Consider the following 26,539-nt stretch of genomic DNA (forward strand, 5'->3'; position numbering starts at 1 on the left):
AGATTCATGTATTATTAAACTTTCGGAATTAAATATATATAACAATTTAGAGAAAAAAGAAGTATGTTGGAACTGGAAGCAATAGCTAATGCAAGGATTTCAATATGTTAAATTGATAATCAGAATGTCTTTTGTAATGTTTCTTGATTTTGCTTTTGAATTTTTATTCTCCTGCAAACTTAATTTAGTATATTCACTATCTATTATTGTATTATCTGTGAACGGTGCAACAACTTGATCACAAGTATTATGCATTATATGCACGATTGAAAACTACTATTTTGTGAACAATTATACTTTTATTTTAGTTATTTACTCAAATGAATACTTTAATTAATTTTTGTTTGGAGGCTTATTCCCTTATAAACTGCAAAAAAATCGTCAGGAAAAAATTCTTATCCAAACTAAGTTCGGACGAACCAAATCAATCACACAGCAAAGTATGATACATATATATATATATGTCTGTGCGCGCGCCCGTGGCTGTATCTTTATGATCTAGGCAATAGAATGCGGTAAATTTCCTGCAACCAGCAAAGTGCCACATAAACAGGATATTTCTTTCTCATCATCAATAGTGTACAAATCGGGAGTTAGACATCTGAGACTGCAAGTGTTTCCACTCAGTCCGGTTCCTAACCATTTCTTTCAACAGTGTATACATAACAAACAAGAATCCAATCAGGGCAATTACATTGGATGGATATTATAGAAAAATACGAACCCCAAGACTGAAGTAAAAGTAGGAGCATCATCGGACTCCAAACTTTTATCCACGTGTCTCGGATGATTAAAATCTATTTTAGAGTGCTGTAACGATTCGTGCCATGCTTAGCCCAGTGGTCCTTCAGATCAAGTGGAGCAGAAAAGTCGTATCCCTCAGCAGCAAGTCGATTAAGCAACTTGCTAAAAGCGCTTCCACTCATTTTTCTGCCACCAACTCTAGAGTAGCGTTTATTTGCGACTTGGGGTAATGGGTACATTGAGATCGTGGTTGTACAGCAGGCGGACTGCCATCCACCGTTTCCCCATCTATAGCATGGCTGTGGTGAACCTGTGCAAGTGCATACCGGCACTGGCATCGCAGACTCGTCGAAGTTAATTTGGTTCAAACCCAGATTATCCTTCCACGAGACCTGCTTATCTAGGTCCTCCTCGTCGCTCTCGAAATCCTGCTGAGTATTCCAACCATTAGATGGAGCAGAATTCACCTGCTTGCTCATCCCTTCGGCCATTCTTTTGCCCACCCTTGGAGACTTGGATGGTTTCGTTACCTTTCCATCTTTCGGCTGCCTTCCTCTCCTAGACTTGGCGGTCTCAGAAGCCTCTGTAATATCACTGCCCCTCAAACTTCCCCTTGGACTATATTCAGGTTCAGATGCACGAATTTGATGCTGGTAGTGAATGCGTTTAGATCCACTTTCTAGTTCATTTCCAAGTGAATCAGGGATAGTGCTATTGTCATTCATTGAGCCCTCCCGAAATCGCAGAGAAGCAATTGCTTCATCTCGCTCTTGTATGGCGGCGTTACGCTCAGCAATTGCAGCATCTCTCTGCAACATTGCCATATCTCTCTCTGCAAAAGCCCTCTTTCTCTCTTCCAGTGCCATGTTCCTTTCACGGATTGCAGCATCTCTCTCAGCCGTGATGGCCATGAAGGTCTTTATGGTCAAGTGATTGTGGTCCTTCGATTAAAGCAACACGTCAGTGAATATAGTCATTTCTCATCAAGTAGAATGCAAGGCTAAATAAACATAGAGGTTAAACATTCTATTCATATAGCCTGTATTCTCCATTCCGATTTTACATTTTAAGTCCCTTCAAAAGTTCATATGCAGCCAGTTCTTACTATACATCATCTCTATGAGATGAGAGGTGGACATACTAGTAACAATATACCCTGTCATGACAATCTTTTCCTCTATTCTTTCAGTGTTTTAAATTCTTTCATAAGTCTGATGCTGCCAACTCTCACTAATTTTAGTTTCATCTACTGTTGCCACATAATTTAAAATGTCTAATAGTTGACCCCATGATTGTTCATATCAATTTTTCGTCATGCTCTTCTTACTGTTTTGAATTTTCTGACAAGCATGAAGATAAGAGGCCTAACAATACATGGTAAGTAAGGATAAAAATCTGGACATGCGTGACGTAGTAAACTGCAACAGCTTTACCATCAAGAATAATATTTAATCTAGAAATCCATCCCCAAGTGGCCTTTCCTGCGCAAGTGAAACCAAATATATCAGGTGCATGACGTCATGGTAAAGTACAATATCTATACCAACAACCAAGAATATATATTTTAATCTAGAAAGCAATCCCCTAAGTGGCCTTTCCTGCACAAGTGAAACCAAAATATGTCAAAAATCAAACCCAAGCAACATGGCTAATCACCAAAGTGATTAATCTTGTGTTTGAACAACGGATAAATTTTAGCGAATGGAAAGACTATTGAAAAGCTTTTCCTCATTCCAAAAATACAATTCCCTGCATTGATTTTTCAATATTCTTCCTTTTACTTTTCCTCACAAGATCATGAGCTAAACATAGGTATACTAAGAATAAGTTTCAGAAAGAGAACATTAACTTGATCGTGCCAGATTCCAAGGGTTTACCTTCAGAAGGAAGATGTTAGCATCATGTTCTGATGTCCAACTGAAATTTAAAAGAAGAGATATATGGATCAGAAAGAAATTGAAGCAGCTGCAGCTGATACAAATGTAGCCATTAAATGTAAAAGATGTTAGATGAGGATAATGGATGATAGAGGTACAAGAGAATTGAAGATGAGTAATCATCTTAGTCTTGTCGCAGTAGGCAATACATTAACATGACAGCATGACTTAGTTTCCAACCTCGAACAGTCCTGGACTGAGATTTCTAATGAAAATGTCGGTCGTTCTTTTACATGATTTTGTGTTTCTTTGTCAAGAAAAACACTGTTTTTCCCCCTCTCATTTAAATAGAACACTTCTCATGGTACTCAGTAACTGTACCCTAAATTCCTCCACCCCTATTATATACTAGGAAAACAAGATTGGGTACTTCTTTATAGAAAGTCCATTATCTGCATGCATTTTAAATGAGAAAAAAAACAGGAATCATCTAAACCCAACGAGTTTCCGGTAAGTGATTATGGAAGTTCTCTCAGTCCATCATCCACAAGATATACTCATTAATAAAGGAACAACTAAACTGGATCTTTGTAGTTCTAGAATCTTTCAAAATCAGATGTGGGATTTTCACATACCTAGAAGAAAAGTAAGGTGAGAGAAAGGCTTCCAGAATAGAATTGTATAATGTGACTGAAGTAGTAACAGAGAATGTTGGGGATCTAGCAACCTTAACAAATTTCTACTTGCATGGCACAGCGTATTATAGAACTTATCCTTTATCTGAAACTTAAAGATGGACAGATGTGCAGTAGTCCCTCTATCCAGTATTGGTCAAAGAGGAGAAAGGCCCTTCTTTACTTGGTCATTAAGGACACCTGAAGGAGGCACAAAGCTTAAGGGGTTTAGTGCATTTTGGATGTGTTGAGAGGGCATGAATTATCAGGAGCACAAATATGGTAGATTCAGAACAAACATCTTCACATCTATAAATTGCATCACTTCGGCACCGTCTTCCAGAGGAACTTGAAACTACTAGTTCTAGGATTGAAACAAAATGAAAAGAAAATGCTCTAGCTTCACAAACTGTAGCTGGCCGTCATCAATTAAGATGATTCCATGGTCTGATTGATGTATATTGACTGTTGAAATTGATAAAATCCCTCACTTCATCCTCAAGGCTTATCCTCAACTTATACCACCAAGACAAAGCTTCCCAGTAAAAATTGCATAACTGCCAGTCGGATGAGCATGCCATGTGAGTGCATACACTCCAAAGATGCACATAACAACTCAAATCTTAAGTAGAAACTTCAATAGAGAAAGGTGTTATTTACATCTTTATTGAGTTTGTACAGGTTGATCCAGAATGCCACCTCTGTTAAAAGAATAAATTAAATCATAATTCTTCCATGCGTTCAGTCAAAGAACAACATCCTAAAAGAATGAACACTGTTGCTATGGATCCAGTCATCCAAAATTTCAAACCAAAACCCTGATCAACATTCGCATGCATCTAGTCATAGCAAACACCTACAACGCTGATTGAAAAGTAGCGCTACCATACAGAAAGGCCATTAAACAAGCGTCTACCTGCTAAATGTCTATTGCGCTCTTCTATTCTTAAAACCAAGGATTTTGGCATGAACTAAACACCCATTCCGCATGAACAACAGCTTTCACCCATAAATTCTGTAGCATATGTTTAGCTTCTATAATGCCAAGTGCTTGTTACCATCAAAGACTATCAAAGCTCTCTTTGGTATCTTGTTGAAGTAAAGCAGTAAGAAAAGACAAGTTATTATCGTGTGACATCAACAGAACACCTATTGGACTGAGGATCTAAGCAGTTTTTGTGCAAAAGTAGGCACTACAAGCAAACTGAAATGCCACCCTACAAAATGGAAACACCACCTAATTGCTAACACAGCTACTTTGAGCATGGGCTTTTGCCTAATTCTTGAGCACCTAGTAACTCATTCAGTTAAAAGAAAAAAACAAAGGAAAGAACTACATAAAACTAAAACATGTATAAAGACTAATACAACCAGAAACACCTATGTAGAAATTTCAAAAGCTAGCAATTAAATTTTTAATTCACAAGTTTCTTCCATGTACATTTGACAGAAGTTATCCACAACTACACAGAAATCACGAGCTGAAAACAAAAGAGATCAGGAATCAGGATAAACGGCGATGCAAGAGCTTCAGTAAAGATCAAGATAGATGGAAAGTGATTTGAAATGTTAGCTGAAAAATGAGGCAATCAACGAGGAACAACCGAGCAGATCGAGAAATCAAACAAGAAAATAAACTTCAACTAAGAAAACACACAAAACCGGAGCATACCAGGAGAAACTTCCTCAGAGGAATATTCAGAAAATGGCAGATACCTCTCTCTCTCCTTCTCCTTCTCGTGGGAGAGAAGAGAGTTTAGTGTGTATGCTTCTTCCGAATTGCAGGCGAAAGAATAAAGATGCCTCTTTCTCTCTGTGTGCTTTTTGGCAAATTCTGCAAGTTGAATTGGGAATTCAATTCGATGAAGCGCTGTCGTTTAGGGTAGCACGACAGCGTTTGATGTCTCCTGGGTGGGTGCGTGGGGTGGGGGCAGCTGAAGACCGTTTTCGGACCCGCGTCTCTCTGCTGGGCCTTCGCTTCTTTGTCTTCGGGTTGACTGTCTGTCCGCTTTCTTTGCTCAGCTTCTTTAGATTTTCTCCTTTCCTTTTGTTGGAAAGCTTTTTTTTTTTTTATTTTTTGGAAGTTTTTGGGAAAATATTTTGGAAAATAGTGGAGAAATGAATTGAGAATGCAAAGACCCCAACTAGTGTTTGCATTTATTTTCTCAATGTTTCGTGGAGATAGAGAAAAACAATAAAAATAAATAAATATGTGTTGAAAATTTAGTGTTTATATTTGAATTTGTTTTAATAGATAATTTAAAATAAGTGTTGTATGTTTAATTATGTCTTAAGAGACAAAAGTCATTATTCATTGTCAAATCATGTCTCTTTGATATATATATACAGATTGTATGTTTAATGTTGTGTTTTTTTTTAGACAAAAATTACTGTTCATTGTCAAATCATATTTCTTTTATATTAGGCGAAATATCACTTTTAATCATACTAGATATGACCCTTTTCACTTGCAATCCTACGCTTTACGTGTTCAACACCTTTAGTCCCAAAATCCTTTTTTAACATAAATGGTCCTGTTCCGTTAACAATTAACGGAAACGGCACGTCACTTGTGTTAGTCAACTGGAAGCTAGCGAAAAAAATAGAAGACCAAGCTTGTGTTCAATTTTTGGAGAGAAAAAAAGACGCTAAAAAAATACTTTTTAGCTATTTATATATGTAAATAACCCACAAACACCACACAACATTTTAATCTTTTTTTCATCATTTAATCTTGAGAGCAATAGGCCAAAAGATGTCACAAACATTTCAAAATATTTCAAATTATAATATTGAGTACTCACAACAAAAAGTTTATAAATTAGATTTATATATATATTGATATATATATTTATATATTTCTTTTTATATTTAGCAATTTCTTATCTATTTGTTTTCCTTAAATGTATATCTTGATCTGAAATTTAATTTAAAATTAACGATGAAATTGATTAATTTTGAAGTTTGAACATATTGACGTGTGCAAATTCTTATTTTATATATTTTATTTGAACGTATTCTTTAAATTAGGGATAAATTATATTGACACTCCCTCGGGGTAAGATAAGATACACAAATACTCTAATGTAAAATTACAGCTACATCTCTTGAGGTCATAGTTGCAATTACAACTACACCCTTTATTCAAATGCAAAACTTACACAAACATTTCCCTGAAAAACGTTATACTAACATCCCTCCCCCTATTCAAATGTAAAACTTACACAAACACCTCTTGAAAAACATTACACTAACACTCCTTAGGGGATGTAGTTATAATTTTGTAAAATATAAAAGGCATTTGTGTAATTTAACCTAAATTATCTCAGAAGCTATAAATATAATTTACCCTTAATTTAGAATTTAATGTGTATATATTCATATATTATAGTCGATTTTTAACTTTAAATATATGAAATAACGTAATAAATCGTTTTTCATAAATAAATAAGTTGTTTTCTATTTGATGCCCCAAAAACACATCCAAGTCGCCACAAATCTTCCCCATTCACCCCACATTACAACCCCAAATTTCTGAATTTCAATCCCATTGGAATCCCTAAGTTGAATTCATTGAAAATGTGAGAAAATTTAGCCCCTAATTCAGAAAGAAAACACACCCCTTGAAAACTGTCCAAGTAAAAATTGCTGCCCCCAGTATTCTTTGGGGATAAGAAAGCCACCTCCTCAATCCAATTCGAACTGCAATCAACGCTTGAGAAACTCCCATGTGTACGTACCGGATGCTTCCACAGAAAAGTTCATGATCCTCGTCACTTCAAACTATCCAATCAGAGTTCACTATTCCATTTCTGAAGGATCGCGCTCGCCTATATATCGCGAAAACTGCGTTTGCAGTGTTCACAGCGCTCGAAGCATTTTGATAATCCCCAGTTATACCCGGGTTCTGTTTTTTTTCTCTCGCTAGCAATTCGGTGTTGATTTTGTGATGTCGGCGACTGGAGAAGTCGAGCAACCCACTGCGGAGCAGCCAATAGTGGCTGAGAAGCCTGCCGCGGCGGAGAAGCCCGTTAAGGAGAAGAAACCGAAGGCGGCCGCCAAGGAGAAGAAGGCTAAGACCACCAAAACCGCCTCTCACCCACCTTACTTTGAGGTATATTCGTCTCGTTTTTGCCTCGTGAATCCTTACTTTTCTTGTTAATAAGATCAGATTTTAGCATTTATCTGATTGTTAATGCTGAAGTTTGGTTTCCTTTTATTTTTCCCACTGTTATTAGAATTGAAATTCACGGGATTTTTTTCTGAAATTTTGTTCTGAATTGTTGTTTCTTTGCCAATTGCGCAGATGATCAAGGAGGCTCTGTTGGCATTGAATGAGAAGAGCGGATCGAGCCCGTACGCCATCGCAAAGTACATGGAAGAGAAGCACAAGGCCGTGCTGCCGGCGAATTTCAGGAAAATTCTGGGCCTCCAATTGAAGAACTCTGCAACAAAGGGAAAACTCATCAAAATCAAGGCTTCCTACAAGTTATCCGAGTCCGGAAAGACGGACAAGCCCGCTGCCGCGAAGCCCGCCGCCAAGAAATCCACCGTCCCGACAGCAGACACCAAGAAGCCCAGAACAGCCCGAGCCACTGCGGCTGGAACGAAGAGGAAGGCGGAGGGAGTGAAGAAGGTGGCGGCAAAGAAGGCCGCAAAGAAGGCAACTCCGGCGAAGGCGAAGCAGCCCAAAAGCATAAAATCTCCTGCTGCCAAGAAGGCCAAGAAAGCTTCTGCTGCTTAGTTTTGTGGATTGGTGTGTAGCTCTTAGGGGTGGGGGGTTGTGAATATGTGCATGGGTTAATCTAGTTTGTTCATAGGGGTGTAGTGAATACATATGATGATGTGTTTTTGTGATCTCGGTGGAGTTTCTGCTAATGGAATAACTATTTTACAAGTTTTTGCTTTAGAATTTGTGTTCTTGTTATTGGGTATTTTCGTTTTTGTGTGGAGTTTCTGGAGAATTGGTGGGGTGAGTTAAGAAGAAAGGAGAGAGCGAGGCAGCATCATAAGTTTTGGTGAATTCCCGGCCAGTGACGACCATGTGTTCGTAGGGGGCCTACATGATTGACAAGCGGGTGTGGTGGAGACCTGCAAAAGGGTATCAAGAATTGAAACTGACCAACGAGGATTTTGATGGAAAAGAAAGGAAAATTGGTTTAGAATCTTGTCAGCCATGCCAAGGATGAGTCGGAAATTTTAGTTCGAATTGGATTAAAAATATATTATATTTATTATATAAATAATATTAATTTTTTTTAAAAAATAATCAATTATATAGAAATAAAGCTCTTGATTAGGTTTGATTTTATATAACTTTTCACACTTTATATACTCATACATATTTACTAAAACAATATGTATATACATATAATATGTGTATATATGAATAATCTATACCTATACTATATTAAAAAGAAGACCTTTTTATCACAAACGGTTACCAATTTTATTATTATGTCAATAATATGTCTAAGTTAATTTTTTATTCTTTTGTTGTTGTTTTTCTTTCTTTCTTTTTATAGAAATATGATGCGTTGATTTATATATAGATATATATATTTATTTATTTATAATATATTTTAAAACATACAATATTATTAATTATATGCAAACAGAGATGACATGCCACAATGGACAATTATAAAAAAGAAAACCCCTTCTCGCTTACAAATATCAGTTACTTACGCCGTGACACTAATTTTTTAAATTACCAAAAATGTTCTTATGTATTTTCAATCACTGCTACTCAAATTATTCTTCTCATCTATATTATCTATATTATATATAATATTTCTAAATATTTTATATATTTATTTATTTTTGAATGTAATGTGTTGGTTTATATATATTATTTTTATTAATAACATATTTTAAAGTGTAAATAATAATTTATTATATGCACGTAGGAACAATGTGACATAATAGCTAGAACTAATAAAAAGAAAATTATATTTTTACTCACAAATAATGGTTACTTACACCGCGATATCAAATTTTCAAATTATCAAAAATATCCTAATGTCATTTTCTAGCACCCCTACTCAAATTTCTTCTCATCTGTATATCTATATTATCTGTCTATATTAATATAAAAAATAAGGATTTTTTTTTACTCACAAATAACAGTTTGGGATAGCGCGATACCAAATTTTTTATGTCGATAACATTCACAAGTTAATTTTTTTATTTACTTATTTGTTTCTTTAAATGTGATATATCAATTTATATATTTTATTTTATGTAAGATATATTTTAAAGCGTAAAAATATTATTTACTATATGCACGCAAAGACGGCGTGCTATAACAATTAGTAAAAAATAAAGATTCTCTACACTCACAAACGGTGGTTTATAACACCGTTGTATCAATTTTTTTTTTAATAAGATTTATAGCTATACTATATATTAAAAAAAAAATAAACCCATTTTTACTCACAAAGGGTGATTACTTACTCTGCAATACCAATTTTTCAAATTTACAAAAAATATCCCTTATATATATTTCAATCACCTCTACTCAAATTCTTCTTCTCACTATATATCTGTACTAATATAAAAAAGAAAGATCTTTTTTCACTTACAAATGATGATTTGTGACACATCGACATCAATTTTTTTCTTGTTGATAATGCCTTTAAGTTAATTTTATTTATTTATTTATATATTATTTAAAATATGATATATTGGTTTAGATATTTTATTATTATAATAATATATTTTAAACTGTAAAGAATATTTATTATATGCACGCAGAAATGACGTGCCATAACAGCTAGTACTAATAAAAAACACACATGTTTTTACCTACAAATAGCGATTCTTTACAATACAACACGAACTTTTCAAATTACCAAAAATATTCTTAATGTCTTTTTCAAGTACTCCTACTCAAATTTCTATTCTCATCTATATATCGATCTATACTATCTATCTATATCTATACTACATCCATACTCATAAATAGCGGTCAATGACATTACTTTATCAATCTTTTATGAAGTAAAAAATGTCATTCAACTAATAAGATAACCAACTTATTCAAATTCTCAAATCATACATTAACTAATAAATTAATTTTTTTTATTTATTTATTATTTAATGTAATGTTGGTTTGTAAATTTACTCTTATTTATATATATAGTTTAAAATGTGAAAAATTATTTATTATATGCACACAAAAACAACGTAATACAATGGCCAACAATAATAAAAAAACACATCTGCAAGAATGCCTTCTATCCCAATTCATTCCTTGTTGAATTTGCAGTTGGACATCAATTTTAACCAAACACAACAATTGAATGGGTGTTTGCATTAAATTTTTTCTTTTGTGAGGGAACTAAGAGAGTGTTCATAAGCTCCTTTTAACATATTTTATAAGATATTTGAGAGTTTATAAATTTTAAATTTTATTTTTTAAATTTTTCTTAAAAAAATTATAAAATTTTAAAATAAAATATTTTGGATCTTATAAGCTTTCTGGAAAAAGATAAAATTTTTAATTTTTTTATAATATCTTATAAGCTCTATAGAATTATATATTTTGAAATATAACAATCATTATTCATACATGCACCCCCCCTCTCTCTCTCTCACACACATGCACAAATTTATTGACCATTTTACCCTTCAAAGAGTCAAAATTCAGCCACAATTTCACCGAAAAATGGTCAGAGGGACCAGACTGAGACAAAAATTAAAATTTGAGGATGTTAAAGCCAAGAAATGAAGTTGAGGGACTAAAGTAATTTTAAATGAAAATTTAAGGGACCAAATATAATATTTACCCTAAAGAATTTAATTACTATAAAAAGAGAGTATGCTTCAGATTTAATAATAAATTATTATAGTTAAACAAAAATAAGATTGGTATTGCTATTATATTTATTCAAAAAATATAAATTCAAGATATTGTAAATTATACGAATAGAAGTATATATATAGTCATTTCTTAAACAAAGAAAATATCAATTATATATCTATGTTAAGATTCAACTAGCATGAATGTACATATGTACTGTTGTTGTTCAAAAGTTTAGATAATAATTCGTTTTTTTTATTATCGTAAGAAAAATTATCTATTAAGTTTTTACTTGGAGTTAAATTAATGTATACTATTTATAAAAGTATTTTAAAAATATTTAAATATAAAATATGTCAAGAAATAATAACTTATTTAGTTTTAATGGTATCTTGTCCTATTTGATCATTTTACCAATAAAAAGATCCTATTATGCAATACACCGTAACATCTTATAATATCCTTCCGCATCTTATAAATTTTAACATTTTATTTTATCCAAATACTTTAGAAACTTATTTCTAAAATAAGATCCAACATCTTATCAGATATAAAAAACCTTAGCCAAACACCCTCTTAAGTTGTGGAAAAACTGTAAGTTAAAAATAATAGTAAAAGTTGGGAGTGTTTGAAAATAAAAATTAAAAGTGTAAAAAGATTGACATCAGAGTGTTTGAAAGAACAGTTATTGAATACTGTAAAAATTGGTAAAAAACTGCTTATAATTTTTTATTTAAATCAACGTAATTTAAACAGATTGAATATAGAAACTATAAAACAAAAACACAGTTGCTAATGATGATGATAGCTATGGTTATTGCGGTGGATGACAAAATTTTGCACCTGGAGGAATTATTTTGCGAGGTCTAATACAAGGCTGATAATATTTTGAGTCGAGTCGAACATGTTTTTATTTAAATTTTTATTATTATGAAGTTTTGAAAATTGCGTTCAAATTTGATTTGATTGTTGATCTAATCGAGCTAAACGAGCTTTAATTTAGATCAAAGACGAGTAATTTGATTTTTTTTAATATTTTATTATCTTTATTTTAATCAAATTGAGTTTGAAAGTTTAGCAAACAAAGATGATAAGCAAGACTCGCTACTGATAAACAACTAATGGAAATTGGATAAACATTAGGATAAATTTTAAAAAGAAAAATGCGAATGAAGCATTGTTCTATTGGTAAGGTTGAGACCTTATATTTAAAAGGTTGTGAGTTCGAGCCCATGAATGCATGTGGACTCACTAGAAGATATGTGACTTTTCATTATGGTTAAAAGTAAAATTTTTTGAAAGATATTAATTAACCACGGCCGCGAAACAACTATTTACCTATTGTTTCTGCAAATGAAGCCAAACATTTGCTACAGTTAATTACTATGGCGAATATTTCGATCATAGGTAAAACCGCAACGAATGTTAATTGACCGTGGCCAAAAGTTAAGTTTTTACATCGACTTTATCTGACCGTGATAGATTTTATTAATTTACTATGATTTTCAACCCGTAGTAATTTAGAGTATAGCGAATAATCAAATTTTTCTTCTTTTAGTGATATATGTTTCCTTGCATAATAATTTGTTGTTTTCTTATGTCGCTAATTTGAATTTATTTATCGACTTGAATTATTAATATATTAAATATATTTTTAAATTAATGTATATTCAATGAAGTAATGAATCATATATTATCAAAAAAAAAAATAAAAAGGTGGACTGTGATCCCTGTATATAGGCAGTCTCTTATGGGTGATAACCCTTTAGGTAAAAGGGCTTTGAAACTAGGCCTTCTTAGTTGGGTTCTTCACATGGACTTTTGGCTTCTGGCTGTTAGATTTTTAGCTTAAGATTCTGGGCCTGTCATACATGAGGGAGCTGGCCCAATATTTTATCGTGCCATGTCGAAAATTTTGTTAAGGTTACGTTTGGATTGATGGATTATACTGTGTGACGTCAAAGTGGGATAAAAAGGTAAAAACAAACCTTAATTAGATATAAATGGATATATTTCTGACAATGATTTTTCTTTTATTTTTTTTTGAGTTTTTAACATTCACGTTCAAATTCTGACTCGAGTATCAAAATATTGGTAATTATCAATGAATTTAGCAAGGAATAATAATTTGAAGTTTTGGTGATTTTAAAATCAATTTAAAAAACGAAATATTTCCTTGTTATAATTAGAAAGGAAATTTAACATTGTAAAACTTCATAGCAGGCCCTGGTAAAAAAAATTCAAAAGTTCCGCGCAAAAAATTTACAATCTTTGTTAGTAAAATTTCTAGCAAAATCAACAACAAAAAAGTTCGACCCGAGCTAATTACCAAGTAAATATTTTCTTGCTAATTTCACTATTTTGCAAGGAATTTATATTGTTACTGATGCCATTATTTTTTATAGTGTATTTTATTCGATTTAAAGACGGAACAATAATCAGAACGTCATAATATTTATTCAATTGAAAACAGAGAATTATATCTACAAATATTTGAACAAATGAAGGAATAACAACTAATCTATGTATATATATATATACACACAAATTTGAACTCCTTGATCCATGTGTTGATGAGTGGTCCAAAGGGTTTCATGTCCAGGACAACTGCTGCAACACACAAACCAAATAAGCTGTATTTTAATAGAGGAAGTTTGAAGATATGTATAAATAAGGTTATCTTGATGTAATAAAAAAGGTGATGCAGCTATATATATATATATATATCCAAATGCTGCGTGCTGTGGTAGCAATCATTGATTCCCACAAGAAATATAAAGCCCTCTCTTCCTCATCAACTCTTTCACAAATAGCTATAGCTTTTCAACAATATGTCTTTTTCAAAATAAGTTTTAATTTCTACACAATACGTATCGTCCAATTTAGGAATTTTTTCGATGTGGGATCTTACATTAATATATTGCAATTATTATTTATTATCTTTACACTCGATTTATATATATATTTGGGTAAGTTAAATTGAAACTCTCTTGAAATTAGGTTTAATGATACAAATAGTCCTTATTATTTATAAAGTTACAAGTATACTATTAAGGTTGTAGTTGTAATTACAAATATATCTTATATCCAGTGACAAAACTTTAAACAAACACATCTTAAGATACATGATACATTACACCAACAGTACTCCATCAGGGAGTCTTTTACAAAAGGCAAGTAATATTTGTGTAATTAGAGTTAATTTCAAGGGGTGTTGATCATAATTTATCCATTTCGTTTTATTCCTCATAAAACCAACGGCCCTTTAATCATTTTTTTTAATGGTAAATTTAATACAACCAGAAAACTCGTTATGCAACTTTTCGGTCAAATTGACTGAAGGGGGACATTTGACACTTTTAGTTTTCTACTTTAATGGAATTTTTAAAATGGTCCCAGAATTGAAAAAAGTTTAGTCCTCTATTTTACCGGATTTTCAAAACAGTTTCAAAATTCAAAAAGCTTGACACATTTAGTCATCTACTTTACGGGATTTATAGAATTAAATGTGTCGATTTGTTTCAATTTTAAACCTAATTTGAAAATTTCATAAAGCATATGACCAAATATATCGAGTTCTTTCAATTTTATAATTATTTTTCAAATTTCATAAAGCAGAGGAGTAAAATATTAAACCCACTATTTTATGAAACTGAAAATGTAATTTCATTGACTGAAGTTAGAGAATTAAAATTATATATATATATATATATATAAAGGAAAGAATATTGATGAGTGATTGAGAATAAAAAGGCAAATGTCTTTTTGGCACAATTTATATGTTTCAACAGTTTGGCCACTGCATTGATTGAAGTGAAACGTGATTGGTCGGGCATATTAATATACAAAAAGTTGGCATTTAGCAGTGGAAAAGCTGCTGCGAGGGTTGCAGAATGTGAATGAAGCAATCATATATGTTCACTAACATATAATAATGTACTACAAACATTCCTAAAATATTAATGTTACATCCCCCCCCCCCCCCCAAATATATTTTACCATAAGAAACTATCTAAAGAAAATAAAGGGTGCTTTTAATTATATTTGTTTTATTACAAGATTAATTCATAATTCAAAAAAAAAAAAAACAAAAATCAGCTGCCGTACATAATTAATTATATTTGTTTTATTAAATGCGATTGATATTGTAAAACGAATACATAATTTTTACGATTAGGATTATCGTTCGTCGATGTTAATATTCTTTTTACTAAAGTCGAATTCTTCTTGTTATTATTTTTCGCAAACCACAAAGCAACAAAGCAACAAACCATCTAATTGTCTCCAACTCTTATTGATGTCTCAAAGTGTTTATAGGTAGTTTCAATGTGCCTCAAATATACAAAACCTAAAACAGAATAGTGTCAATGTAAAGTCCAAAGTTAGTGTGTGTATGTTGGGGGGTGGGAGGGGGGGGGGGTGAGTCGAATATGGGACAAAGCATGACAAATAGAAGCCCCGTTGCACAGCGCACGCTAGACAGGCAATGGCCCCACGGGGAGTATATATAGTACCCCCTCTAATTTGACCTATTTCTCTTAATTACTTTTATTTTGTTTATTTTTTTATAATGTTGAATATTAATGATTTTTTCTTTTTTTTTTATTGAGTTGGTATTGGATATTGTTATATTCTTTTCACACTGAAATTGTTTGTGCTTTTTTGACCTTCGTGTTCCTGTTTTTCTTGTCATAATTATGGCCATTTTCCTTGGTTGTATTTCAGTTGCAATTCCTATTATATTTTCTGTTTTATTTTACATGTATAGGTTGTGCGATTAAGAATACATCATGAATTTTATTTAAATTTTTTTTATGTAATATCTGAAATAAAATAAATGATACAATATGAATTGTAATAGAAAATTCAATTTAATTTTTTTGGGCTAAATCTAAATTAACTCACTATGAAAATTAAAATAGGTATATATTTTTCTAAATTTTAAAAAAATATAAAAAAGGTATCTAAGCATTTTGAGAAGAAAAAAAGATAGAAACATATAATCCCTTCCTCCTTGTTAATTATGTGTTTCGATTGGAGAGGAAAGTGTTTGATTAAGCTTATATGAAATATATTATAAGTTCCTGCATTTTATAAGATATTTTAAAATTTTAAAAATATTTAATTTTATCGTAAGAATAAGTTTTTAAAATGTTTGAATAAATAAAATATTAGAGTATTTGACATAATAAATAAAGTATTAGAGTATTTGACATAAATATTTTGTCGAACGATTTTAAAAAACTTATAAGCTCTCAAACATTTTATAAAATATTTTGATGAGCTTATAAGCTTAGCCGAACAACTAATATTTTAATAACTAATACTCGCACTTTTGAGGTAAAAATGTTTGGTACATATTTTGTACCACACTACCTATGAAGTATATGTAACACTTGAAGAACATTTCACTAAGATTCGTAGCACAAAACCTGAAAATTCCTATAATATCATATAAAAATATTATAAATATTATCTCGAAAATGTATCATATATCATCCTAACTTAAATAATATAGTGATAAATAATAAAAATGTCTAGCATTAATTTAAAGTAATTAAGTATGACAAATGATGTATATTGGTAAAAAATATCAACCTGTAAGGGTAAAAAAGTAATTTAATATACATGTGGGACATGTTAAACAACTGAGACCTACCATACAGTATAACTTCCAACTCTACTATAAATACAAAAAATATTAATTTTTAAGCAAACCACTATTCATTGATAGTGACCGTTTTTTCTTGCTCGAAAATTGTGTTTCACCTGGTGCATAATTGTGCAGTAGGTAAAATTCTCAATTTTATCCCTTCGTAAAATAATATAAAAATTAATCCTAAAAGATGCTTTTTGTATTTGTATTCCAGTCATGTATGTATGTGAACTTTTCACCACAACTTTTAAAATAAATTTAGAACATAACGTGAACTTTTCACCGTAACTTTGAACAGAAAGTAATAATATATTAATATATAATACTAATATATGTAGGTAAAAAATAACTCCCAACTTGTATTTATTAATTAATTAGGATAATGAAAAGGGAGGTTAAAAACTTTTAACTTTAGATGAAGAGAAAGTCATATTGACAATTAGTACTTAATGATGATTAGGGCTACCCTATTTATGCCACCCCTAAGTACATAGAAGCTACTAAAAAGAAGAACAAAACTTTGACAAAAAATAATTTTAATTTTGTTTTTTTTTCTTTATCCTTCTTTTCTGCCGAAATTACTAAATATGTTCTAAATTCGTGAAAATTTAAAATATATAGGACTATTTTGTAATTCTAATAATGTAATGGACTAAAATGCCAAACATAGATCACTGGAGGATGGAAAAAGCAATTTGTAATTTCATTTTTATATAATTAATATTAGCTTTTCTATCTTATGTTTACTTGTATAAAAACAAAATATATTTTAAATATTTTGTGGCTCAAATCCAGCAAGATCATTGAAATTAAGACATTTGTTTCTTAACGTACGGATGTAGGTATTCAGTCTCTTTTAATAGTAATATTTATTTGCTTTGAAATTATTGATTGATTTTGAAATATTAATTTATTTGCTTTAAAGTTATTGATTAATTTATAAATATTGATGTATTGATTACTAAAAATGTTGTAATTATATGTTTATTAAATTCAAAATATGAATGTATTTCAAAAAAGTTATACAACTCTATCTAAATAGAAACATCTTGCTTTATGAGATGCCATACCTATTTAATGTAGTTTTTTCATCTACATTAGATGGCTCATTTTTTTAATGGAAAATGATTTGTTTAGCTCTTTAAGTTTGCTTGCTATTATATTTAGTTCTTTAAATTTACTCGTTTTAATTTTAGTATGATAACTTTTAAAATTATCTAATTTTAGTCATTTGATATAATTTCGGATAATTTTACCTCTACACAACTTTTCAAGATCAAATTTAATCCATATATATTCGTTCATATGGCATCTCCTAACTAATGTTCGCTTAAAATGGTATAAGAGTTTATGTTTATTAAAAAAATATTTGTTTGTATTACACTTAGAGCATGAGTGGATTATTAGTCTTCATCATCAAAACAACAAAAGAGTAATAAATTAGGTTAAAGGACCAAATATACGTAAAATTAATAGATAAAAAACTAAATCTTATATTACCAAAGATAAATGATCAAATGAATTCAGAACAAAGTTATAGGATGAAAATTTTCTTTTTTCTTTTTTTAATTGAAGAGTTAGATACAACAATTCTTGTGAAACACTCACAACAAAAAAACACTTTTGAAAAAAAAAAATAAAAATCTTAAACTCTTAAAGAAGGCTATGTAGAATCTCAAGAGAGATAATAAAGGTTTTTTTTTTATTTATTTAAATTTTTTACGCACATGACCCAATTAACACCCTCATGTAAGCACCCACTAGATTTGAATTCAAGATATTTCATAGAAAATTTTGAGTCCAAATTATTGGGCTTAACCCTAGAGAACCAGGGAGTCAATGAGCTTATATTTTTTCAATAGTTCAAGGGTTATATTATTTTTTTTTTCTTAACGGGTTTTTTTTAATCTACTATTGTTTCTATAATGGATTTGCAAAAAGTTTTCTTATAATATAGTGCCGAAATTGATTAAATTTCCTGCAATAATCAAACCCTCAAAAAGGTTTGGCCGAGCAGGTCCAAACTAAAATATTCTTATGGACAAATTTTTGTTCGGATCAAATTTGGTCGAATCGAACTAACCACAAAACAAATGTATTGCACCTCCTATTTGATTGATTATTTTTTCTAAACTGTATATCAATTATACGACAAGTTTATTGTACTTGCATACATGGATGAAGTTTAATTAGCTCGCACCAAAAGTAAATAGACATATATATATATATATATATACAGAGAGTTAATCTTAAACTTCTTTTATAATTTCCCAACCAAACATGTTCACAAAAATTTTATATATTTGTAATATATATATTTATATATATGTATGTAACTCAATCAACTGGCATAAAACAATGCCATGATCATATCTCCATAATCCCACAACAATTCATTTATTAAATATGCAAATCCCAAAATCACAATCAGTAGTTGAGAGTTCACTAAGCTTCGGGCCCGCAGATTCTTCCCTACCACTTTGCAGTAGCAGCAGTCCGAAATCATCGACGCCGCTCTCAAAGCTCGGCCCAACGACGTTGACCTCGTCGTATCCGTCACCGTGGCTGAGCTGAGACGCCACGAATTTGTCGAGGTCCCTCCAATCCGTCACCTTCTTTGATGTACTGCTAATTCCCCTCATCATGTACTTGTCACTAGCATCTTCTTCGTTGTTATTCGTTTCTGTGGCGATTGATGTCGAGCCAGGCCTCTTGATCTGCGGCAGTGATGGGCTCTCAAGCTGTGGGAGCTGCACGAATTGATCGGACTGTACGAAATGTAGACTTTCGGTGGCTTCGGTCTCTTGCTTGCAGATCAAGTTCTGGGCTCGAAAGGATGAGGGCTGCGGCTGCTGATGTTGCCTAGCTATGTAATTGATGGACTCCGCTATTGAGCTAACACCCGTAGATTCTTCGTAGTAGTATGTCGAGTCCCAGCCTTCGTTGATGCTCTTCGTTTGCCCTGTCGATCGTTTCTTGAAAGCCCGGCAAACCACCCACCCCTCTTCCTGCGAAAAGTTCACTATTATGTATAAGGGTACTACTACAAGAAAATGGATTACTATCTAAGTTGCAATATGTACTCATTGTAAATCGATACTATCGACTCCGTCAAATGAATCAGTGTGAAAGTTTAAGTTATTGAGCATTATTAATCAATATTTGTTAGAATCTTTAGCTATGGTCAAAATATTTATCATAAATTTCGACTATGTTTGACGAAAGGAGTGTAGACTGCAGAAGGGTCAAATGTGGGTAGAACGAAAAAGAAAGGGCACTTTTCTTTTGGAAATGTTGAAGTTGTAAGGAAAACTCATGCAAGGAAAGTTGGTCTAAATGGAGAGCACACTCATTTGCGGAAAAGTAGTGACTTTTTGACTTAGAGGCGTTAAGGCATCAACAGTGAAACAAATTGCATGTAATGGGACATGCAAAGTGAAGCAGATAAAAAAGATTAAAGGTTTGCTTGCATGCCTTACAAGCCGGGGAAAATTGGGCCCTATATATGGATAGAGAAATCATTGTCTATGTATTTAAATAATCTATGCATCGTTTCACTTATTTTTTGGCAAGACCATAAACAGGAATTAAGATAATATTCTTCAATTTTACAGTAAGTATATGTTGTCTTCTCACTAATAGTTACAGTTTGGTGCGCCATGCCATTCACAATTATCACAAGGACCAATCACTTAGACCCCTAAACAACAAATACAAGCGTTTACGTCTCGCCAACTTTATATTTGAGAATAATTTTTCTGAGTTCCTATTGATTAAAACAATGAGAATTCAAAATATCGACACTGTTCGTACGCATCGTTGCACTAGCCCAATAAATTTATTTGTTTTCTTGACGATGTCTTGATATTTCATGACTAACTAGAAGTTGAAGAAGAACACACATACATAGAAGAAGGTAGCGATTTTTTGAAGAAAAAAGGATATAATCAAGAAACTTGCCTGTGGAGGGCCATTCTCTTCAGATTCAAGCCTATATTCGTGCATGATCCAGTCAGTTTTCTGACCATTAGGAGCCCTTCCTTTGTAGAAGACGAGGGTTTTCCGCATGCCAATGAGCTTCGTCCGGTCGTAGACGGCCTTATCTCTTCCGGTAGCCTTCCAAAACCCTGCCATGGTAGCCCTGTTCGTCCTTGTCCCCGTTGGATACTTCTTGTCCTTGTGGCTGAAGAAATACCACTCGTTCTGCTCCTCATATCCGATTCGACATTTATCTGTTTCATACTACAGTTTCCATGATCTCCCTCAAAACCAGAAAAACAAGAACAAATTAAGAAAAACAGTCCTTTTGTGCTATATATTATTTATCTTTGCTCCCTATTCAGGACCTGATTGAATTTTCTATTCCAAACAGACACAACAACGTCAAAATGCTTATACATGTGGAGTTGCATTAAGAAACCCTAATTGCTGACCACATCCGTAAAACAAAAACCGACGAGCTAAGGTAGCTTGCTGGTAAGCACCTTCGACCCGTAACCTATAATTAGGCTACGGGTTCGTATCAGAGTCGGCCAAACAATCGGTCTTTGATCCTCCTTCAAAAAATATTAGAAAACACGCGCGCGCACACAGACGCACATTTTTCCACATAACTAATTTACCTTGAAGATCCCATGGCTCAATCCTGTACAGATCAATATCTCTTATAACATCAAGATCGATCTTCTGGGACGCAACCTTCTTCCGAAGATAGTACCCGACGAGCTCTTCGTCCGTGGGATGGAACCGAAAACCGGGCGGAACGCAGGATTCCGTGGTTGTATCCATCGTTCAAGCTCTGCATAAAACTCAGAACCAATTGTGCATACAAGTCAACTTAACAGTATATATCGAACTTTTACTACACCATCATCTCAGAATTATATCCAAGAAGAGATATATACAGGGCAAGAAGAGAAGAAAAATTACTTAGAAAAAAATAAATAAATAAAGGGAAGAGGCAAAAAGATGAGAGGGAATTATGAACCCTACATATGAAAAGGTGACAAGTGCTACTCAGATATAATGATCAGCTCATTTGCTGGTGAGCAATGGCTTGACATTTTATCTCTAAAAGGTAATGAACGCGTGTTTTGACAACGCTTTTTTTTTTTTTTTTAAATAAATTTTGGTGGTGTTTGGTTCTTAGAATAAGAGAGAACGGGAATAATGATGAGGGATAGCTCCTGCTGAAAACCAAGAGAGGGGTTAGGAGATGGAAAACGGACAAGTAATGATGTTGTCTTGTGTGTTGTGCTTGTGAGTGTAAATGACACTTCATCAACTTACTTATATAGAGATATATCTCTATATATGCATGTATAATTTAGAATATGAAAAAAATATTTTTTTAGTTTTATAAAATAAGAGTAAAATTTTTTTTGGTACCACAATTATAGCAAGTGACGTTTTTAGTCTCGTCAAACTTAAAATCACGTCTTTTTAGTCTCAAATAATTTTTAGTCCCAAAACCACAATTCACATGATATTTTGAATTAAAAAAACGTGATTACAAGTTTTATGGGACTAAAAGCGACACATGTTTACCCTTATTTTATGGGACTATATGAAAATAGATTGGTGGGGGGGGGGGGGGTTCTTGGTGGAATTTTGGCCTTAAGATTCATCACATTGGTTCTATCTTGTATGGTCTATATGAGATTTGCACTTATGGATTTTATATGAATCGATGGTTGTGATGTATCCGAACTTTTGGTTGAAATATATCGTAACAAAGAAAGTTGCAAGTTTAGTTGTAATTTAAAGTTATGGATGTTAAAAAAAATTAAAACTAAAAATCAGAATTTGAGTGATTAAGAAAAAAATTATATCTACGTATGATTTTTACTAATAAATTGTAAAAGTTGATAGAAAGAAAATTATAACTTTTTATTTACATTTAAACAGTTTAAAAGTATATTGTAAATTAAAATAATTTTGAACAACAAATTGATAATCATTTAAACTATTGCAGACACCCTTTAATAGATTTAAGCTTCTAAGTTTTTTATATTAATATTCAAAAAATATTTTAGGTAGTAGTTTATAAATTTGATCACATGATAGATCAAAATACACTTGCTCTTCAATTATATAATTACAAATTATATAATAAATATACTAACACTTGCTACATAATTTAATTGAATTAAATAATATAAACTTTCTTCTAAAAATAAGATTTTCCCCTCCCCCCTCATATAGCATCATATATATATATATGTACATATGAAGAAAAGAATCTTGCGAAAAACATTGTAACATTAATTAGAAGAGAAATGAATATTATATTTCGATGTTTCAAATGTTTAGAGCAATAGTACTAAATTAAGTATATATATATATATATGTATATGTTAATGAGATTAGTGGGAGAAGGGACATGAATGTTGGGTGACGTTAACTAAAAATAGAGCACGCGCCTGTTTGGGAGAGAGAGAGAGAGAGAGAGAGAGAGAGAGAGAGGAGAAAAAAGGAAAGAAGGGTGCAGAGAGAAAAGAACATTCTGAAGGGAATTTTGCAGGGTTTGATGTGTCCGTTTGGGAGATGGAGTCTGACCCTCTTGTCTGCTTGTCTCCAATTTACATGCCACATACTCTTCTTCCTCTTTTCCATAACCACATCGACAAACTCACACACACATGGATAGATACAGATTATACTGTATATGCACACACACACACACACATATGTAGCACATACAGTTCCGCTTCCACCATGGAATTTCTATGTGAAGTCTGCAAAACGTGTACTGTTCTGTGTGTTCATCTCTACACACACACATATACACATACATATATAAATAAAGACAAAAAACACACACACAAACACGCACAGAAAGATCTATGTTCAAGTGCAAATGTTGAAGGTCATGGTATTTACGCATGAATGAGTGAACCTTTGAACAAGAAGATGGACAACAACTCTCGTTCACTTTACCCCCAAAAATCATGGATTTGTACGTAGTACGTACGATCATAAGTAGATATTCCCATGCAAGAATGGAGAAAGCAGACATGCAGTACAGCAATAGCAATTACAGAGCTCACCTGTTTGCAGGGGGTATAGCTATAGTTGGAGCGATCTGTGGAGAAGAAGTGGACAAAAATAAGGAAGAAGAAGAAGACAATCAAAGAAAAAGGAATGAGAGAGAAGGCAGTAAATAAAGAGAGAGAGAGAGGTGATGAGGGACCGTTTGAATTGCGCATGGGTTCGATGGTTGTCCCCATTGCTGATCTCATCACTCTCTTGCTCATTACAAAACCCCATCTCCACCTCAACAATATTTTCACCCAGATCGATGTTACAAAACGTTTGATAAATTATTTGTAAAAATAATGTGAAAGATTTAAAGATGAAATGTTAAGAGCTTTTAGGATTAAACTTGTCAGGATTTTTTTTTTATTTCGTCACTACGTACAATGACTTTGATGATATTATTAGAAGCAATTAATATTCATAAAAAATATTGTTACTAATTAATAATATATATATTTACTGAGAACTTTGGAATTGTTACTAATTACATATATTTTTTGTATCTTACTGGCAACTTGTATAATTTAATTTTCTTCAAGTTAATTAGAATTTTATAGATTATTAGTGATATATTACAGGCTTCATAATCTTATAAATTCAAAAAATATTTTATAGAATATATAAAGAAAAAAATTATAATTTTAGTTTTGTAACTTAAGCGGATGGTATTTTCAGCCCTGTATGAATTGATTTTCGTAATTTGGTCCTATAACTTCGTAATTTTTGACAATTTTAGTCCTTTTTCGGCCAACTTGGCCGGGAATTACAATTACTTTCAATTTTAGTCTTGCAAATAAATTCATGTAGGACCAAAAATATTAACTCTCCTAACTTACAAGACTAAAAATGCAATTTAATTGAGACATGTGCAAATCACATGTAACTTTTCGGCCAAATTTGCCAGAAAAGGATGAATTATCAAAAAAAATTAATTTATAGGACTAAATTGTGAATATCAATTTGTGCAGGACCAAAAATATCACCCCCATAAGTTACAGAACTAAAATTATATTTTTTAAAATATAAATATATAAATCTTATAAATAAGTTTAGTCGAAAACTCTCTTAGGGAATGCTCGGGAAAAGTTCTATAAGAAAAAAAAAAGTCAGATGCAGCTGAATAAAAAATAGATAGTGGTTGTAAAAAAAAGTAAAAAGTAGATAAAAACTAAATTTGGCAGCATCTAGGAAAATTAAAAACACGTCTAAAATAAGCTTAACTGATTAAAGACCATTTTATCCTTATGTGTTGAAAGGATACTACTATTACTTAATATTTTGTTAATAATAAATTATTTTCTCTCAAAAATAATACATTTAATTTTCATTAGTATATTTATTGTTTATTTTATAAATATTTATCATTTATATTATTAAAATATTGAATACTAATAGATATTAATTTAATAATACTCCAACTAAAAAATATAATTATTCAATCATATACAATAAATAAAATAACTTGCATGATTAATGCAAAAAAATATTTTTTATTAATTAATCATAATAATTAAATTTATATTTTTCTATGATATATGAATACTATCAGATAACACAGAAAAAAATAAAAATTCTAAAATATCAAATATATGAGCACATACATTTTATTAGTTTTATACAATCCAAATTATTTGAAAATTCTAATATCAATTTTTAGATGTGCAATTTTAAAAATTAATAAAAAAAAGTGTAAATTCAAATTAAAATTATTATAACAAAGGTAAAAATAGTATAAATAAAAGAAGTTGAATTTATTTACGAAAAAATCAAAACAGCTAGAAGCACAAATTTGACTTAAAAATATTTATTTTTAAAAAATTTAAAAATAAAAGTTGATAATTTTAACACCTCAAAAATATTTTTTTTAAAAATCAAAATTAAAAAATATTTTTCAAAAACTCTTCCATAATCATTTCACCTTATATTTACTTTATGTGTGCATGACGTGGACTTCTTATTTACCACTTTCACTTAGGCTGTACTTTTTAAGTTAGTTTCTAAGTCTTTGGATGTATATATTTAATTACATCATAATACATTCTATTGGAACATCATTATTATTTGTTTTAGTTAAAAACAAATGTCTGCCCTCTACTAATATTTATGCTATGAAGTCTATAAAAAGTAGAAATTACATTTTATATCCCACAAGTTAGTTTTTTTATGATTTTGATTTTATTATTCGTAAATTTATCATATTGCATTTCATAACTGTAATATTTGCAGTTTTAGTGCCAAATCTTAGTTCCGTTAAATTATTACGGAAACAACACGTGCATGACACAATCACTGTTAAGTTTTGAGGGGAATTAAGGTTGTCTCCATTATATAGATACGTATGGATCGTTGATTTTAATCAGACCACTAAAGTTAGAGGAATTTAGCATCTCCCGTCCTATATTTCAGAGAATCAGTATACTTTTCATTTTATTAGTTAAGAAATTTTTATTAATGGTCCCATAAATTATAAAAATTTATGCTTTTAGCTCTTTTATCATATTGCGTCAGTATTTTGATGAAAAGAGCATGTGGCTGTTAGTTCTTTGGCCTTCTGGACAACGGCCACATGCTTAACACATGACATTTTTCTCTGAAATACTAATAGAATATGATGAAAGGATTAAAAATTGAGATTCTTAATTTGTAACTTATGGAATCACGTGAATGAAAATTCCGTGAATTATGGGATGAAAGTGTATGTACTGGTCTTAAGACAGGGGACGAAAATATTAAGTGCTTTAAAAAA

General features: G+C 31.5%; 3 protein-coding genes across 8 annotated transcripts; 1 reads left to right on the top strand and 2 right to left on the bottom strand.

The window, feature by feature from the left end:
- Positions 1-539: 539 nt before the first annotated feature.
- On the bottom strand, positions 540-5,139 carry LOC105178135 (protein BASIC PENTACYSTEINE6). Of its 5 annotated transcripts, XM_011101509.3 has the most exons (5): positions 4,968-5,139; positions 3,956-3,996; positions 2,622-2,661; positions 2,178-2,225; positions 540-1,685 (listed from the first exon to the last, which is right to left on the bottom strand). In XM_011101509.3, the coding sequence occupies exons 4-5, from the start codon at positions 2,178-2,180 to the stop codon at positions 798-800; spliced, it is 891 nt and encodes a 296-aa protein (XP_011099811.1). In that variant the 5' UTR covers positions 2,181-2,225; positions 2,622-2,661; positions 3,956-3,996; positions 4,968-5,139; the 3' UTR covers positions 540-797. The 5 variants fall into 5 exon arrangements, with proteins under 5 accessions (XP_011099811.1, XP_011099810.1, XP_088741343.1 ...); XM_011101508.3 differs by lacking the exon at positions 3,956-3,996; XM_088885217.1 differs by lacking the exon at positions 3,956-3,996 and having other exon boundaries at positions 2,119-2,225.
- A 1,999-nt stretch (positions 5,140-7,138) lies between these two features.
- On the top strand, positions 7,139-8,192 carry HIS1-3 (histone H1-3). Its single transcript, XM_011101507.3, has 2 exons — positions 7,139-7,409; positions 7,602-8,192. The coding sequence occupies exons 1-2, from the start codon at positions 7,245-7,247 to the stop codon at positions 8,037-8,039; spliced, it is 603 nt and encodes a 200-aa protein (XP_011099809.2). The 5' UTR covers positions 7,139-7,244; the 3' UTR covers positions 8,040-8,192.
- Positions 8,193-19,088: 10,896 nt separating this feature from the next.
- LOC105178132 (NAC domain-containing protein 37) lies at positions 19,089-23,945 on the bottom strand. 2 transcript variants are annotated; one of them, XM_020698954.2, is made up of 4 exons: positions 23,805-23,945; positions 21,378-21,553; positions 20,716-20,987; positions 19,089-19,763 (listed from the first exon to the last, which is right to left on the bottom strand). In XM_020698954.2, exons 2-4 carry the CDS (start codon positions 21,541-21,543, stop codon positions 19,149-19,151), a joined length of 1,053 nt encoding a protein of 350 aa, XP_020554613.1. In that variant the 5' UTR covers positions 21,544-21,553; positions 23,805-23,945; the 3' UTR covers positions 19,089-19,148. The 2 variants fall into 2 exon arrangements, with proteins under 2 accessions (XP_020554613.1, XP_088740493.1); XM_088884367.1 differs by lacking the exon at positions 23,805-23,945 and adding an exon at positions 21,748-22,295.
- Positions 23,946-26,539: the final 2,594 nt, after the last annotated feature.

The sequence above is a fragment of the Sesamum indicum genome, linkage group LG9 (genome assembly GCF_026168435.1).
Source record: "Sesamum indicum cultivar Baizhima isolate 11 linkage group LG9, ASM2616843v1, whole genome shotgun sequence".
Taxonomy (NCBI): domain Eukaryota; kingdom Viridiplantae; phylum Streptophyta; class Magnoliopsida; order Lamiales; family Pedaliaceae; genus Sesamum; species Sesamum indicum.

Coding starts and splice junctions, on each gene's coding strand:
- LOC105178132 (XM_020698954.2), bottom strand. CDS start 21,543: ATGGATACAACCACGGAATCCTGCGTTCCGCCCGGTTTTCGGTTCCAT. Junction 20,988..21,377: donor TGAGCCATGGGATCTTCAAG/GTAAATTAGTTA, acceptor AGTATGAAACAG/ATAAATGTCGAATCGGATAT. Junction 19,764..20,715: donor AAGAGAATGGCCCTCCACAG/GCAAGTTTCTTG, acceptor AACTTTTCGCAG/GAAGAGGGGTGGGTGGTTTG.
- HIS1-3 (XM_011101507.3), top strand. CDS start 7,245: ATGTCGGCGACTGGAGAAGTCGAGCAACCCACTGCGGAGCAGCCAATA. Junction 7,410..7,601: donor CTCACCCACCTTACTTTGAG/GTATATTCGTCT, acceptor CCAATTGCGCAG/ATGATCAAGGAGGCTCTGTT.